This window comes from Cetorhinus maximus, chromosome 20 (assembly GCF_964194155.1).
Source record: "Cetorhinus maximus chromosome 20, sCetMax3.hap1.1, whole genome shotgun sequence".
Taxonomy (NCBI): Eukaryota; Metazoa; Chordata; class Chondrichthyes; order Lamniformes; family Cetorhinidae; genus Cetorhinus; species Cetorhinus maximus.
The window spans coordinates 21,491,134-21,509,569 of NC_135898.1; the positions used below are offsets into that span (position 1 = coordinate 21,491,134).

The 18,436-nt window shown below is 45.8% G+C and overlaps 1 protein-coding gene across 1 annotated transcript in view; it reads right to left on the bottom strand.

The window, feature by feature from the left end:
- Positions 1 to 18,436, bottom strand: part of LOC144694755 (myoferlin-like) — a 143,929-nt gene that overhangs the window by 51,513 nt on the left and 73,980 nt on the right. The window contains exons 18-26 of the mRNA XM_078565328.1: positions 17,363 to 17,518; positions 14,963 to 15,094; positions 9,677 to 9,840; positions 8,824 to 8,938; positions 7,884 to 7,986; positions 5,373 to 5,512; positions 2,549 to 2,716; positions 1,733 to 1,844; positions 527 to 604 (exon numbers count right to left, since the gene is read on the bottom strand). Coding sequence (XP_078421454.1) covers positions 527 to 604; positions 1,733 to 1,844; positions 2,549 to 2,716; positions 5,373 to 5,512; positions 7,884 to 7,986; positions 8,824 to 8,938; positions 9,677 to 9,840; positions 14,963 to 15,094; positions 17,363 to 17,518 — 1,168 coding nt within the window. The remainder of the gene's footprint in view (positions 1 to 526; positions 605 to 1,732; positions 1,845 to 2,548; positions 2,717 to 5,372; positions 5,513 to 7,883; positions 7,987 to 8,823; positions 8,939 to 9,676; positions 9,841 to 14,962; positions 15,095 to 17,362; positions 17,519 to 18,436) is intronic.

Here is an 18,436-nt window from a genome sequence, read left to right on the forward strand (position 1 = left end):
ACAGGAAAAGTGAGGAAACTTGCAGCTAATGAAACCCCGGTACACAACGTGCCTGGGATTGGCATGCTAAGTTCAAATCAGGAGCCAGAGCTCTGTTTACTCACTGACAGCAGGCTGAGTGCAGGATCCCACAGCCTCATTAAACACACCCAGGACAGGTACGGTGTGGGGTTAGATACAGAGTAAAGTTCCCTCTACATTATCCCCATCAAACACTCTCAGGACTGGTACAGCACAGGGTTAGATACAGAGTAAAGCTCCCTCTATACTGTCCCCATTAAACACTCCCAGGACAGGTACAACATGGGGCTAGTTACAGAGTAAACCACCTCCCCTCCCTATAACTTAATTCCTTCCCTTTGCAGCTGCCACTCCCCCACTTCAGACACACTCTTGTACACAACATGTTCGCACATTTCTGTATACACTCATGTGCACAGTTACCACCCCACCCCATACAAGCGCACCCCCTGTGCATCTGCCTTCAAACTGATGCGAGAGCTGCATCTGTTGTCAACGTACTAACCTGCGGAGCTACTGCTATCAGTGGGAACTAAACCTCTCGCCTGGTAGATGTAGCCGCGAAACTGGAAAGCATTGGGTGCTGTGCAGAGGAAGAGAAAATGACAGTGCTGGTCAGGAGGATCGCTCACCACAGTGCAAACATGTCAATCCTTAAACACTACTGAGATTAACATACCAACAGCAAACTTTAAATACTGCTGATGCAACTACACCGTGACTGGCTCAATTCCTCTGAACCCACCACGTTAACCGGGTAGAATATTGCAAAGCATTGCCACTGTTTGAACAAAGATGAGTTTTAAAAATATTGATTAAGAGTTCTTCCTTCCAAGATAGAGATGAGAAGAAATTTCCTCTCAGAGGGTCATTAATCTATGTAATTCTCTTCCCCGGAAAGCAGTGCAGGCTGGGTTAACGAATTTATTCCAAGCTGAATGGGATAAGTTTTTGATAGATAGAGGAGTCTAAGGTTATGGAGGCCAGACAGGAGACAGAGCAGACTTGAAGGGCCAAATGACCCTCTCCTGCTCCTAAATCTTATGTTCCTAAAAGAGACATATTGCCTAAGCTTTCTGTCTTGCACTCATCAAGACAAATGCAAGAATGCCAAATTTCAAACAATCTCAATAATTATAACACAGAAGAAAGGGGGGGCTGATTGGTTGGCAAGTCAACTCCGATTAGCCATGGCATTGACCATTGCTTTCTCCAGGGCTGACTTGCCAACCAATCAGCACCCTTATCCCCTGCAGTATAAATTGTTGTGATCGTTTGAAATTTGGCATTCTTGCATTTGTCCTGATGAATGCAAGATGAAAAGCTTCACCAACATATCTCTCTTTTCAGCAAAATTCAGCTTTTCTTCTCTTAAACACCGGTCTTAAAATGTGAACTGAATACCCTGTTTTTTTAAATCATTCTTCTTCATTCCTCTGCTTCTATTCCTCAAGATTGGATAAATATTGGTTAGGACAGAGGAGGTAACTCCTCTGCTCTTCTTCAAATAGTGTCATGGGATCTTTTACGACCACTTGAGGGGCTAGTTGGGGCCTTGGGTCAATATTTAATCCAAAAGGCAGTGCGACAGTCCCTCAGTACCGCACTGCAGTCTCAGCCTAGATATCTGTGCTCTAGTCTCTGAAGTGGGACTTGAACCCATAACCTGAGGTGAGAGTGTCACTGTTCTCATAGACCACTTTAAACTTACGGTCCAGAATACAAGATACAAAGGGGGCAGTCATCCCATAAAGGTCTTGGTGCCCAAGTGTCTTCTCTTGTTGCTCAAGGTCGTCCAGTTGTTCATTACTGTTTTCCCGACACTGAAAGAGAGCAGGTACACTATCACACACAGCACTGCCATTATGAACACTCAGTAAGCACCATTTCTCTGCTCAGATTTTCAGTGCGCTTTCACTCCTTTCTGCGTCAATTCTGCAGTCATCAAGTAAGGAAATTTTGTGTTGGAGAACTGAAATACTTCTGCATTTTGGGCAGCCTGTGAGGGCACTAAACATTTCCAGGGCAGGTAAGCACGGGTTAGATACAGAGTAAAGTTCCCTCTACACTGTCCCATCAAACGCTCCCAGGACAGGTACAGCACGGGGCTAGATACAGAGTAAAGTTCCCTCTACACTGTCCCCATCAAACACTCCCAGGACAGGTACAGCACGGGGTTAGATACAGAGTAAAGCTCCCTCTCCGCTGTCCCCATCAAACACACCCAGGACAGGTACAGCACGGGGTTAGAGTAAAGCTCTACACATGCATGATGGTCTGAATGGCTTCCTTCTGTGCTGAATCTATACCTAATCACTGCATTGTAGTGCTATCATAGCATCGAGAATTAGTTAGTTTAACAACACAGTTGATGTTATCATGCCTTTAGAACTGGCGTCAGACACTAAACCGCTGCTGCTGCTGCATCTGCTTCACTCTTCGTGATGAAAAGCTTTAGATAATCATGTTTTTGAAAATATCTTGAGTGTTTGACTGGAAGGCGACCTTTACCAACAGTGGTACATACCAAAGAGCCTTCCAGTCTGAAGATGGCCGCTGGGCCTAGTTGATCCCTCGGGATCATCCTTCTCCTCCAGCGCCTACGCCGATAAGTGTCTCCCTTGCTCGGTTTTACATGAAACTTCCAACCAAATAGAGGGGCATATTCCCAGCCTTCAGGATCAAACTCTTCTCTCTGTGGAACATCAGACACAAATTGAAAAGGCCTCCATTTCGAGGTGCGCATGGGGTTATTTTGGTACACGACTCAGAATTCTTGCAGATAAAAAGGTCACAATTTGTTCTACAAATCCCCGTTTTAATCAAAAGCCGCTTCAGGAACAAGACAGGTTCAGGGAAACTATTTCCTCTGGTGGTTTAATTCACAATGGGCAGGCGCAATCTTAACATGAGGACTAGGTCATTCAGAATCAAAATTGGAAAGCACTTCATTGACACGTGGGTAGTGGAATTGGGGAACTCTCTGTCCCCAACCCCACCTCAAAAGGCTGCAGATGCTGAGGGACAACCTGAGTTTTCAAGACAGAAGGTGCGATCGATTTTTGTTAAGCAAGGCTCTAAAGAGATATGCAGCAAAGGCGGTTTAAGTGGAGTTAAGGTGCAGGTCACCCACAGTTGAATTGAAGGTTCCAGTGTTTGAGGGACCGAGTACTCTAGTTCTGTCCCTATGGTCCATATGAATGTACAGTCTTGGCTGCGAGTTCTCTAATTTCGGCAATCCTCTTGCACATCCCCAAGTTTAATTGCTCCACCAATTACCTTCAGCTGTCAAGGCCTCTAAGCTCTGGAATTCCCTCCCTACCCCTCTCGGCCTCTCTTGCCTCCTTGAAGATGCTTTTTAAAATGCACCTCTTTGACGAGATTTCGGATTCTGGTCCTAATATCCCCTTATGTGGTTCAGTGTCAAATTTTATTTGATAAAACTGCAATGCCATTACTTCAGAAAGGGAAGAGAAAAGAGAAAGAGAGCATGAGCGAGAGGAAGAGAGCAAGCGAGCGAGAGGAAGAGAGTGAGCGAGTAAGTGAAAGAGAGTGAGTGAGGGAAAATGAGCAAGCGAGAGAGAGAAAGAGAGTGAGTGAGAAAGAGAAGAGAGAGAAAGAGAGAGAGAAAAAGAGAGCGAGAGAGAGAGAAAGAGAGCAAGAGAGAAAAAGAGAGTGAGAGAGAAAGGGAGTGAGAGAGAGAATTCAATCAGGAAATTATCGACCTGTTTGCCTCGCATGTACGTGTGGATGTTAGTGCAATCAAAATTAAGTTTGAGCAACTTCCTTGACTTTCGAGGCCTGAGGTAGGTCTCGAACCCAGAGCTTCTGGCTCAAAAGCAGGGACCCACTGCACCAAAAGACTTCCTCTTGTCAAGGGTACATGATGTCTAATGAACCTAACTGAATTTTTTAAGGAAGTAACTCAAGCAGTACAGAGGGGAATCGCTTTGGATGCAGTTTACACGGACTTCAAGGAGGCATGTGATAAGGTTCCACATAAGAGGGACTGTTGTCTAAAGCTGAAGACAATTTATTGACCTGGTTAGGAGATTAGTAATGAACATCTACACAACCAATGTGGAAATGCAGAGCCTGTGGTGATTCTGGAGGGAGGGGTTGGGGCTGAAAGAGAGAGAACATCTAGGGAGCCAAATGAACAATAAAGGAGGAAATAAATGAAGATGAGAAAAGTCAAAAAAAGTGAAATGAGAAAGAAAGAGATGGAGATAATAAACAAAAAAACATAAAGCCAAGAATGAGCGAAGAAAAAGGCATCATATTATAGAAACCATGACAAGGTCATTTTGTTTAAAGACTTGCTCAACATGTTGGGAAAAGGAGAAAATGTTAAGTTGCATCTTTGAAGCTTTCCTCCCAGAAATGTTTGCAACAGTGTTGTTTCAAGGTTTTCGAGCAAGTCACCTATTGCAAATATTGGCGTACGTCTGAAGGTCCGCTCATCCTAACTTCCAAAAAAAGCATGGACTGGATGTAATGCTCTTAAAAATATTGAAAAATAGACCATGGGAGCACTCACAAGCCAGTAAATCAAGCATTGGAGAAGAAGTATAAACGTTCCGGAGATATGCTCAAGGGATGAAGAATGCCTCGCCCCCCTGAAGGAAATCCCTCAGGATGTCCTGAAATACTTAACAACCAACAGAGTACTTCTGAAGTGAATTTACAATGGCAACTTATATTTAGTGCATTCACAGGAACATTATGAAACAAAATATGACCCCGAGCCACATAAGGAGATATTAGGTCAAATGGCCAAAAGCTTGATCAAAGAGGTAGGTTTTAAGGAATGTCTTAAAGGTGCAAAGTGAGGCAGAGAGGCATAGGAAAGGAATTCCAGAGCTTGGGCCCAGGCAGCACTGAAGACACAGCCACCAATGGTGGAGCGATTATAATTGGGAAATCACAGGAGGCCAGAATTAGAGGAGTGCAGATATCTCAGAGGGTTGTGGGGCTGGAGGAGATTACAGAGATAGGGAGAAGCAGGGCCATGGAGGGATTTGAAAACAAGGATGAGAATTTTAAAATTCAAGTTGTTGCTTGATTGGGAGCCAGTGTAGGTCAGCGAGCACAGGGGCTGATAAGGGAATGGAGCTTGCTGCAAGTTAAGGCACGGGTAGCAGAGTGTGGAATGTGGGAGACCAGTGGGAGTGCGCTGGAATAGCATCCACCTGAGAGAGCAGACTGAGCCCTTGTTTAATGTTTCAAACGAAAGACAGGACCCCACAATCCAAAATCCACCTCCAGAACCCACTGAAAAATTTTGGTTCACAGTGACTAATGCGGCCTGCAAGATTTGAAATCCAGCACCAGTGCTGGTGATACCACACCTTAACTTGACGTTGCCTATCAGGCTTTCTGGTGCGTTTCCGTATCCACCGGCGCCGCCGATGCGTGTGGTAGGCTTTCTCAGTGGGGTTCCAGTGCTTTGGGGTATTGTCTGGTGGGACAGCTTTTCCATACTCCCATCCTTCAAGTGAAGCAGAAAACATGTTACGATGATATTCAGCAAATCGTCTCTCAGGAGCTGAGGTGCCATGGTTCCTGTAGTGGCACATTAGCAAACAGGAGGTGGGATCGATGGGGGGCGGGAAAGTGATCCTGGTGTCGAGCTTGGATGTAATTAAAGTCTGCAGTTTGGGAGGAAGGCACGACTAAGAAGGATTAAGAGCAAAAACAGTCTGGAGATCCTGGGAGAGAATGACTTATAAGGCAAAAAGACTTAGAGAAAGCTTTGCATTTCTATAGTACCTTTCACAACCTTAGGATGCCCCCTTCATAGCCAGTGAGGTTCTTTTGAAGTTCAGTCACTGTTGTAATGTAGGACACAACAAGGTCTCACAAACAGCAATGTGATAATGATCAGATAATCCATTTTCATGATGTTGGTTCAGGGATAAATATTGGCCAGGACACAGGGGAGAACTCCCAGCTCTTCTGTGAAATAGTACCATGGAACCTTTTGTATTCACTTGAGGGGGGAAAATGGGCCCTTTGTCTGAAAAGTGCCACCTCCGACTGTGCTGTAGTCCCTCAATACTGCCCAACAGTGTAATGCTTCTATAGTGCAGTCGCTCCAATAGTGCCCTGCTCTTACAATGCAGAACCGCAGATTGTGCAGCATTCCCTCAGTACCACCACACTGACAGGGCAGCACTCCCTCATTGCTACCCCTCCAGCAGTGAAGTGCTTCCTCAGTACTGTCCTTTCAACAGTGCAGCACTCCCTCAGTATTGTCCCTCTGACAGTGCACCACTCCCTCAGTACTGACCTTCTGACAGTGCAGCACTCTTTCAGTACTGACCCTCTGACAGTTGTAAGGAACATATCTTTTTATTTCTGTTGGATTGTGGGTTAGAATTACAATGGCTGCAGTTTAAAGGAAATGTCCACTGGAACAGGATTAGAGATATATAAAGTGTTGCAGTCCTGGAACAGAGTGTGCCATGAAAGACAGGATGGTGCTGAAAAGGAGACCTGGACCAAGGGAGCTGCCTGGCAACAGCATTTTAATTGGCTCCGGACCAGGTGACCAGGGTTTTGTGTGGTAGCAATGCAGCAGAAAGCTCCTGGCTTGCAAAGAGAAAACATCTAAAATCTCTTTTCCTCATATCTCTATAACCTGCTCTCTCTGAGGCAACCCCTGTAAAAAGGAAAAGGGGAAAACCACTGTTAAAGACATTGAAAAGCAAGTTCTCGACCAGTGAACTAAATACTGAAAGTATTGGAAGACCACCTTGCGTCAACAAGGGGGAGGCAATGGCGTAGTGGTATTGTCACTGGACCGGTAAGCCTGAAATCCAGGGGTAATGTTCTGAGGATCTGGGTTTGAATCCCACCACGCAGATGGTGGGATTTGAATCCAATAAAAATCTGGAATTAAAAAGTCTAATGATGACTGTGAAACCATTGCCGATTGTCATAAAAACCCATCTGGTTCACTAATGGCCTTTAGGGAAGGAAATCTGCTGTCCTTACCTGGTCTGGCCTACAAGTGACTCCAGACCCACAGCAATGTGGCTGACTCTTAAACGGCCTCTGAACAAGGGCAATTGGGGATGGGCAATAAATGCTGGCTGAGCCAGGGACACCCACGTCCCGTGAATGAAAATAAAAAAAAATAAGAATTGAAAGGAATTTGGAAGACATCGATCACAATCAACCCATTGAATACTGTACTCCGGGGTGGCTGTGTGTGTGTGTGTGTGTGTGTGTGTGTGTGTGTATATAGGGATTTTAGAAGTTAGCAGTTCATATTTCTTTCTTTTGCCACCAGTTAAAGACAATTTGTTCAATAAATAGTTATTTACTTGTTAAGTTTACAAACCTGGTGCTCATATTATGTTAACCTAAATTAAACAGTTAGGTAGAATTGGGGCAATCTGGTGGTTTGGTCAAGCTTTTCATATTTGTCACAGCTCGAGGAACAGTGAGGCTTGATATTACAGTGCACTATATCCAGTGAGTTGTGACACAGTGCAGCACTCCCTCAGTACTGCAGTGGAGTGCCAGCCTGGATCTTGTGCTCAACTGCATGAAATGAGATGCAAACCGACAATCTTCAGCCAGAGTGCTACGCAATGAGCCATGGCTGATAATTAGTATGCAGAGGGACAGAACAGACAAAGGATGGATAGTGGCAGCTTTGGAGGAATGAGAGGGAAGCTCAGAGGATCACCGAGTTTTGTGGCACTGATAGAAAAAGAGGCAAGAGAGGTTGTCATAAAGAGAGCCGCGTTCATCAATAATTCAGAAAGGTTCAGAGGTAAATGAATGAAGACTAGTTAATAGTTCAACAGAGAAATGTGTTTGGTCAGATTCAATGGCGCGTACCAACTTACCTTGCTCATCTACTGCCCGATAGAAGTCCAGGCTCCATTCCTCCTTCCATTCCCACCCAACAGGACATTCAATATCTTCCATCGGGATGTGTCTATTCCCTTTCTGAGAGACACAAAAGAAACCAAACAGTGATGCAGAATTGAAGCTTCTTCCTATAACACTTCTAAAGCACAACAAAAAAATTAAATGGTGGACACCATGTTGTAAAGTTCTGGTTAAGGCCACAACTGATCCAGTTCTAGTCATTTAAAGGAAGAAATGTGAGGGTCCTTGAGAGGGTGCGGAGGGGATTTACCAGAATGGTTCCAGGGATGAGGGGTTTTAGCTACAAGGTTGGGTCGGAGAAGCTGGGGTTGTTCCCTTTGGAGCAAAGGAGATTGAGGGGAGATTTGATAGAGGTGGACAAGATTCTGACAGGTTTGGAAAAGGTAGACAAAGAGAAGCTGTTCCCATTGGCTGATGGTGCAAGGATTAGGGGAACACAGATTTAAAGTTTTGGGCAAGAGATACGGGGTGGGGGGAATGTGAGGAAGAACATTTTTACATGAGTGGGAATGAGTGGAACTCGCTGCCTATGAGGGTGGTCCAAGTGGAGACGGTGAATGATTTTAAAAGGAAATTGGATGGGCACCTGAGGAATAAGCTTGCAGGGTTACAGGGGTAGTCCGGGGGAATGGGACTGTCTGGATTGACCTACAGAGAGACAGCATAGACTCAATGGGCCAAATGGCCTCTTTCTGTGCTGGAATGACTCTATGATAGTCTGTCCTTTTATCTCTGGGATCTGGACTGGAACCCAGTCCAGTCCTATATGGTGCAAGTCTTTCTTCTTGGCTCTTCCTGAGGACCCTGATGGTGCTATTTCCACGCTGTGCAACTTTCAACTGCTGAACACATTTCGATTTGATTTCTACAAAGACAGAGTTGTGAAATACCCACTATATCTGTGTACTGTTCCAAAGCTGGGCTCCATTCTCCTCCGGCCAAATAGGTTTCGTTTTCAAAAACATCATCGGTATATTCATTGTGACCTGCATCAGCGCCAAACAACAAGCTGTTAAAAAGAGGGAAAACCAGTAAGAGGCCATCAGCGACATCTCAAACAAAGGGAATCATCCTCAACTCTCTCTGTTTTAAGTCCCTCACTAACTCATTCTTTTCCAGAACCTCAAGAACATGGAACTCGCTGCCCTCTCTCAATCGTTCTTTACTCCTCTGGTGCACAGGCTTTCAGCACCCATCTCCATCACCAGCTCCATAATGGACAAGCAGGCTTGACCATTGCATTGTCAACTGTAGCTCAGTGGATAGCATGCATTCCTCGAGTCAGAAGGTTAAGGGTTCAAGTCCCACTCCAGTACTATAGAATGCAGCACTGTCAGAAGTACTATCTTTCGAATGACATGTTAAACCAAGATCAGTACTGGAGTAGGAGAACCCAAGGCTCTAGTTAAGGAAGAGCAATGGAGGTCTCCTTGGTGTCCTGACCAAAATTTATCCCTCAACCAACATTGCTAAAATAGATTATCCTGTCATTTACCGCATTGCTTTTTGTGGGAGCTTGCTGTGTGCAAATTTGGCTGCCACGTTTCCTACATTACAATTGTAAATTTTAAAAATATTTAATTAGCTATAAAGTGGTTGCGATGTCCTGAAATTATGAAGGGTGCTGTAAAATCGCAAGTCTTTCTTTATTTGGAGTTTCTCAATTTTAAACCAAAATTCACGCCAGTGAAAACGTTTTGGAACCCTTCCCCTCCCCTAGGCCTAATAAGGCACAAAGCAAACTCACCACCGCTCAGGATCGATGGTCCATTTTCCATCCCACTGCCAGCCCTTTAGAGGATAGAAGTCCTTTTTTGACAGGCGGATTTTACCCATCGCATCGGAGAATGTCGGATGCTGCAGCAACCCACTGGTGCCCCAGTGGCCCATGACCTTCGCCTGGTTTTCATACTACAAATAAAACCAGAAACAGCAAACATTAAATAGATGCATTGCAGCTCTCATGAAGGCTTAGTTGTATCATATGCTCACTGTAACTACCCTCCGGCTCACTGTAACTACGCTCCTGTTCACTGTAACTACCCTCCCACTCACTGTAACTACCCTCCTGTTCACTGTAACTACCCTCCCACTCACTCTAACTACCCTGCCGCTCACTGTAGCTATCCTCCCGTGCACTATAACTATATTCCACTCACTGTAACTACCCTCCCACTCACTGTAACTATATTCCACTCACTGTAACTACCCTCCTGCTCACTGTAACTATATTCCACTCACTGTAACTACCCTCCCACTCACTGTAACTATATTCCACTCACTGTAACTACCCTCCTGCTCACTGTAACTATATTCCACTCACTGTAACTACCCTCCCACTCACTGTAACTATATTCCACTCACTGTAACTACCCTCCCACTCACTGTATCTATATTCCACTCACTGTAACTACCCTCCCACTCACTGTAACTATATTCCACTCACTGTAACTACCCTCCCACTCACTGTATCTATATTCCACTCACTAACTATATTCCACTCACTGTAACTACCCTCCCACTCACTGTAACTATATTCCACTCACTGTAACTATCCTCCCACTCACTGTAACTATATTCCACTCACTGTTACTACCCTCCCGTTCACTGTATCTATATTCCACTCAGAATCACAGTGCAGAAGAGGCCCTTCAGCCCATCGAGTCTGCGCTGACACGTGAGAAACACCTGACCTACCTACCTAATCCCATTTACCAGCACTTGGCCCATAGCCTTGAATGTTATGATGTGCCAAGTGCTCATCCAGGTACTTTTTAAAGGATGTGAGGCAACCCGCCTCCACCACCTTCCCAGGCAGTGCATTCCAGACCGTCACCACCCTCTGGGTAAAAAAGTTTTTCCTCACATCCCCCCTAAACCTCCTGCCCCTCATCTTGAACTTATGCCCCCTTGTGACTGACCCTTCAACTAAGGGGAACAGCTGCTCCCTATCCACCCTGTCCATGCCCCTCATAATCTTGTACACCTCAATTAGGTCGCCCCTCAGTCTTCTCTGCTCCAACGAAAACAACCCATGTCAATCCAACCTCTCTTCATAACTTAAATGTTTCAGCCCAGGCAACATCCTGGTGAATCTCCTCTGCACCCCCTCCAGTGCAATCATATCCTTCCTATAATGTGGCGACCAGAACTGCACACAGTACTCCAGCTGTGGCCTCACCAAGGTTCTATACAACACCAACATGACGTCCCTACTTTTGTAATCTATGCCTCGATTGATAAAGGCAAATGTCCCCTATGCCTTTTTCACCACCCCACTAACATGCCCCTCCGCCTTCAGAGATCTATGGACACACACACCAAGGTCCCTTTGTTCCTCAGAACTTCCTAGTGCCATGCCGTTCATTGAATACTTCCTTGTCAAATTACTCCTTCCAAAATGTATCACCTCACACATTTCAGGGTTAAATTCCATCTGCCACTTATCTGCCCATTTGACCATCCCATCTATATCTTCCTGTAGCCCAAGACACTCAACCTCATTGTTAACCGCCTGGCCAATCTTTGTGTCATCCGCAAACTTACTAATCCTACCCCCCCACATAGTCATCTATGTCGTTTATATAAATGACAAATAATCGGGGACCGAGCACAGATCACTGTGGTACACCACTGGCTTCCAGTCACTAAAGCATCCTTCTGTCATCACCCTCTGCCTCCTACAACTAAGCCAATTTTGAATCCACCTTATCAAATTACCCTGTATCCCATGTGCCTTTGCCTTCTTTATAAGTCTCCCATGTGGGACCTTGTCAAAGGCTTTGCTGAAATCCATATAAATGACATTAACTGCACTACCCTCATCTACACACCTGGTCACCTTCTCAAAAAGTTCAATCAAATTTGTTAGGCATGACCTCCCTCTGACAAAGCCGTGCTGACTAGCCCTGATCAAACCTTGCCTCTCTAAGTGGAGATAGATACTCTCCTTCAGAAATTTCTCCAATAGTTTCCCTAACACTAACATGAGACTCACTGGCCTGTAGTTCCCTGGCTTATCTCTACAACCCTTCTTAAATAGCGGAACCACATTAGCTGTTCTCCAGTCCTCTGGCACCTCCCCCGTGGCCAGAGAGGAATTAAAAATTTGGATCAGAGCCCCTGCAATCTCCTCCCTTGCCTCCCTCAGCAGTCTGGGACACAAATCATCTGGACCTGGGGATTTGTCCACTTTTAAGCCTGTCAACATCTCCAATACTTTGTCACTCCCTATATCAATTTGCTTAAGAACCTCGCAGTCTCTCTCCCTGAATTCGATACCTTCATCCTCATTCTCTTGGGTGAAGTATTCATTCAACACTCTAGTGATGTCCTCTGGCTCCACCCATAGATTGCCCCCTTGGTCCCTTATGGGCCGTACTCTTTCCTTGGTTATCCTCTTCCCATTGATATACTTATAGAATATCTTGGGATTTTCCCTACTTTTACCAGCCAGAGCTTTCTCATATCTCCTCTTTGCTCTCCTAATTGCTTTCTTAAGTTCCACCCTGCACTTTCTGTACTCCACTAATGCCTCTGATTTGCTTCCCTTGTACCTGCTAAAAGCCTCTCTTTTCCTTCTCATCGTATCCTGAATATCTCTGGTCATCCATGGTTCTCTGGGCTTGTTACTCCTTCCTATCACCCTAGAGGAAACATGTTGAGCCTGTACCCTCCCCATTTCCTTTTTGAACACCTCCCACTGCTCCTCTGTAGATTTCTCCACAAGTAGCTGTTCCCAGTCTACCTTGGCCAGATCCTGCCTTATTTTACTAAAATCCACTCTCCCCCAATCCAAAACATTTTTTTGCAACTTGTGAATTTCTTTGTCCATAATAAACTTAAACTGTACCATGTTGTGGTCGCTATCACTAAAATGCTCGCCCACCACCACCTCAGCCACCTGTCTGGTTTCATTTCCCAGAATTAAGTCCAGCAATGCACCATCCCTTGTTGGACCCTCTACATATTAACCTAAAAAGTTCTCCTGTACACATTTCAAGAAATCCACTCCATCCAAGTCCTTAACACTATGTCTATCCCAGTTAATGTTGGGAAAGTTGAAATCACCTATTATAATTACCCTATTGTTATTGTTTTTACACACCTCCACAAATTGTGCACATATTTGCTCCTCAATTTCCCGCTGACTATCTGGGGGTCTATAATAAACACCTAATAATGTGGTTGTCTCTTTTTTATTCCTAAGCTCTACCCACAAAGCTTCATTCGATGCCCCCTCCAAGATATCATCTCTCCTTACTGCAGTAACTGACTCCTTAACTAATAATTCAACGCCTCCTCCTCTTTTACCCCCTACCATGTCTCGCCTGAAGATTCTATATCCCGGAATGTTGAGCTGCTAATCTTGCCCTTCCCTCAACCATGTCTCAGTGATGGCTACTATATCACAATTCCACATGTCAATCCTCACCCTTAACTCATCCGTTTTACTTGTAATACTCCTGGCATTAAAGTAGAGACCATCCAGCCTTGCCTTACTCCTCTGACGCTTATTGCAGCTGTACTCCCTCTGACTTGATTGTTTTACTGTATTATGATGTGTCCCTATTCTGCTAACATTCCTTGTCCCCTCCCCCGCCGAATTAGTTTAAACTCCTCCCAACAGCACTAGCAAACACGCCCGCAATGATGTTAGTCCCACTCACTGTAACTATCCTCCCACTCACTGTAACTATATTCCACTCACTGTAACTACCCTCCTGCTCGCTGTAACTACACCCCTGCTCACTGTAACTATATTCCACTCACTGTAACTACCCTCCTGCTCGCTGTAACTACACCCCTGCTCACTGTAACTATATTCCACTCACTGTAACTACCCTCCTGCTCGCTGTAACTACACCCCTGCTCACTGTAACTATATTCCACTCACTGTAACTATATTCCACTCACTGTAACTATATTCCACTCACTGTAACTACCCTCCTGCTCACTGTAACTATATTCCACTCACTGTAACTATCCTCCTGCTTGCTGTAACTACACCCCTGCTCACTGTAACTATATTCCACTCACTGTAACTACCCTCCTGCTCACTGTAACTATATTCCACTCACTGTAACTACCCTCCTGCTCACTGTAACTATATTCCACTCACTGTAACTACCCTCCTGCTCACTGTAACTATATTCCACTCACTAACTATATTCCACTCACTGTAACTACCCTCCTGCTCACTGTAACTACACCCCTGCTCACTGTAACTATATTCCACTCACTGTAACTACCCTCCTGCTCACTGTAACTATATTCCACTCACTGTAACTACCCTCCTGCTCACTGTAACTACACCCCTGCTCACTGTAACTATATTCCACTCACTGTAACTATATTCCACTCACTGTAACTACCCTCCCGCTCACTGTAACTACACCCCTGCTCACTGTAACTATATTCCACTCACTGTAACTATATTCTGCTCACTGTTACTACCCTCCTGCTCACTGTAACTATATTCCACTCACTGTAACTACCCTCCTGCTCACTGTAACTACACCCCTGCTCACTGTAACTATATTCCACTCACTGTAACTATCCTCCTGCTCACTGTAACTACACCCCTGCTCACTGTAACTATATTCCACTCACTGTAACTATCCTCCCACTCACTGTAACTATATTCCGCTTACTGTAACTATATTCCGCTTACTGTAACTATATTCCGCTTACTGTAACTATATTCCGCTCATGTTTTTCGCTGGAAAATCACCCTGCCTTTAACGGGAGACACTCCAGAGAGTTTCTTCAGAAGGCAAGATGTATAAGGTGAGCTGGAAGCTACCGGGGCTGAACACAATGCTTGCTATTCGATCACACAGTACGCCTTCAGAGATCAGCGGCGTTTCAAGCTGACAACCATGTTGGGGATGAGGCAAGTCTCTGTCAGTGAATTAAATGGGTAAGTTGCCTTGGACGGCGTGTCTGAACCCTATGGCTGCTACGCTGTTCCACAAAGCATATTTTAAAAAGAAATACACATTAAACGCCGGCCCCTACTGGCTTAACTCACTCTCTCTGCAGCGACCAAAATTTTTCCATCAATGTACTTTTCAAACTCCTCTTCGTCGGAAGACAGCCCCATCCACATCCGTACACGGAGCTGAGCGACACTCCTCATGTCTTGGGACCTGTCCAACGGTTGCTATCAACATGAGTACAAGAATTGAGCCATTGAAAATCATGAAGTCTGCAGTGGTCTGGCAGGTATCACAGCAATTAATACACAAAGCAGTCAACTTTCATCACCTCTGGGAGATACTTTGGAAACGTTCAGGCAAATATTCAGCAGGCGGCATGCCAATAGTCAAAATGTAAATGAAACCATTGTCAAAATGATATGCTGTTAATCACAATGGAGATTTTAAAGCAGGATAACTTTGACTGTGTATCTCATCCCTATCATAAGACTTGCCACTGCGACACTCTTAACAAAACACCCCACCTGATTGCAAAGCTAGCAGCTGCAGTACAGACTCTGCTATAAGGCTACTAGGCCATGATAGAATCGTACAGCACAGAAGGAGGCCATCCGGCCCATCGTGCCTTTGCTGGCTCTTTGAAATCTATTCAATTATTCCTATTCTCCCCAGTTCTAGACTCTCCAGCCAGGGGAAAAACAGCCTGTCAGCATCGACCCTGTCAGCATCGACCCTGTCAGCATCGACCCTGTCGAGCATCGACCCTGTCGAGCATCGACCCTGTCGAGCATCGACCCTGTCGAGCATCGACCCTGTCGAGCATCGACCCTGTCGAGCATCGACCCTGTCGAGCATCGACCCTGTCGAGCATCGACCCTGTCGAGCATCGACCCTGTCGAGCATCGACCCTGTCAGCATCGACCCTGTCGAGCATCGACCCTGTCGAGCATCGACCCTGTCAAGCCCTCTGAGAACCTTATACATTTAAATGTGATTATCTCTTGTTCTCTGAAACGGAAAACGGCCTCCACAACCTTCTGTGGTAGAGAATTCCATAGGTTCACCACCATCTGAGTGAAGAGGTTTCTCCTCAACTCAGTCCTAAATGGCCTACCCCCTATCCTGAGACTGTGACCCCTTGTTCTAGACCCCCCAGTCAGAGGAAACATAATCCCCACATAAAGTCTGTCCATCTCTGTCAGGATTTTATATGTTTCAATGAGATCCCCTCTGCAGTGAATACAGGCCTCGTGGACCCAATCTTTCCTCATTCGACAATCCTGCCAATCCAGGAATAAATCTGGTGAACATTCGCTGCACTCCCTCTATGGCAACTACCCAGGTAGTTATGGCAAGTATATCCTTTCTGAGGTAAGGAGACCAAAATTGCACACGATACTCCAGGTGTGGTCTCACCAAGGCCCTGTACAGCTGCAGTAAGACATCCTTGCTCCTGTACTCAAGTCTTCTCACAATGAAGGCCAACATACTATTTGCCTCCTTAACCGCTTGCTGCACCTGCGTGCTTGATTTCAGCAGTTGGTGTACAAGGACACTCAGGTCCCTTTGTACATCAACATTTCCCAATCTATCACCATTTAAATAATATTCTACAATTCTGTTTTTCCTACCAAAGTGGATAACTTCACACGTATCCATGTTACACTGCATCTGCCATGTATTTGCCCACTCACTCAACCTGTCTAAATCGCCTTGAAGCCTCTTACCACCCTCCTCACCGCTCACATTCCCACCAAGTTTCATGTCGTCAGCAAACTTGGAAATATTACATTTGGTTCCCTCGTCCAAATCATTGTTATATATTGTGAATAGCTGAGGTCCAAGCACTGATCCCTGCGGTATCCTAACTCCGAAAAAGACCCTTTTATTCCTACCCTCTTTCCTTCTGCTAACCAATTCTCCAGACCATGAACGATACTCCCTCCCTGCATCTTTACTGCTTCCGAACACAGGGGTGCGCTGGAATATGTATCTATATATGTATGCATGTACATGTATGCAGGTGACAGTTAGAAATTCTCAATCCATGCCAATATATTACCCCTAATCCCATGTGCTTTAATTTTACACATTGACCTCTTATGTGGGACTTTATCAAAAGCTTTCTGAAAATCTAAATGCACCACATCCACTGGTTCTCCTTTATTCTGCTAGTTAAGTCCTCAAAAAACTCCAGTAGGTTTGTCAAATATGATTTCCCTTTCATAAATCCATGTTCACTTTGTCTAATCCCATTGATATTTTCTAACTGTCACATGCATACATATATGGATATGTACCCCAGCACACTCGTGTGTTTGGAAGTGGTAAAGATGCAGGGGGGCGGGGGGCGGGGGGCGGGGGGGGGGGGGGGGGGGGGGGGGGGGGGGGTGGAGTATCGTTTATGGACTGGGGGAGCACTTGGAGTTTGAAATGCAGAACAAAGTCACATCTCTGGCACCAACAACCACCTGAAGGGAGCTTGGACCTACCTTCATAAACACCGTTTGGAGCTTCCCACAGAATTTCCCGCAGGATTTCTCGCTGTCCCTGGAAAACAGGACCGAGTGCGCTTTAATCCGTGAGTAAGCGACCCGCTTCTCGCCGGATAGCATCCACAGAATCACGTCAGGCAGGCTGTTCTGAGGCTGCGAGGATCAGAAAGGGTGGAGAACATGTGAGCTGCCGATCGCTGCTGCTGCTGGGCTTAAAATTTGCCAACTTCCACCCCACCACCCGCTCGCTCTGACCAACTGGCAGCTGGTCTTTCACCGTGCACGCAGTGGGAGAACTGGTAGGCATGTTAGGTGTTGGAACGTGAGCTTTCCAGCCACAGCAAATGGATTGTGCACAGGGAAAGAAGCCCCAACCTTGCCTTAAACCCTGCCCCGAACTGAGAAGTCTTCATCACTCCCTTCTGATGCAAACCCCCAGACCTGAATGAACGACAAAATACTGCAACAAATCTGGTTCACTCGTGTCTTTTAGGGAAGGAAACCTGTTGTCCTTACTTGGCCTGGCCTACATGTGACTCCATACCCACAGTAATGCGGTTGACTCTTGACTGCCCTTTGAAATGGCCTCGCCACTCAGTTCTAGGGCGAATCGGGATGGGCACCAAATTCTGGCCTTGCCAGCGACGCTCACATCCCACGAAAGAATAAATTTTAAAAAACACAGGGATGCTACCTTCCTTCTCAAGTGACTGTCAGCAACTTAGGGCAAGTTATAACTAGGCTGTACGGAAATGGGTATGATCAAACGATCTGATGGAAGGCTGTTGACCTGCAAGTGGTGCACTCCACTGTCCAAGGGTCAGTACCGAGGGTGTACTCCACTGTCCGAGGGTCAGTACCGAAGGAGTGCCCCAATATCTGCGGGTCAGCACCGAGGGAGCGCTCCACTGTCCGAGGGTCAGTACCGAGGGAGCGCTCCACTGTCCGAGGGTCAGTACCGAGGGAGCGCTCCACTGTCCGAGGGTCAGCACCAAGGGAGCACTCCACTGTTTGAGGGTCAGCACCGAGGGAGCGCTCCACTGTCCGAGGGTCAGCACCGAGGGAGCGTTC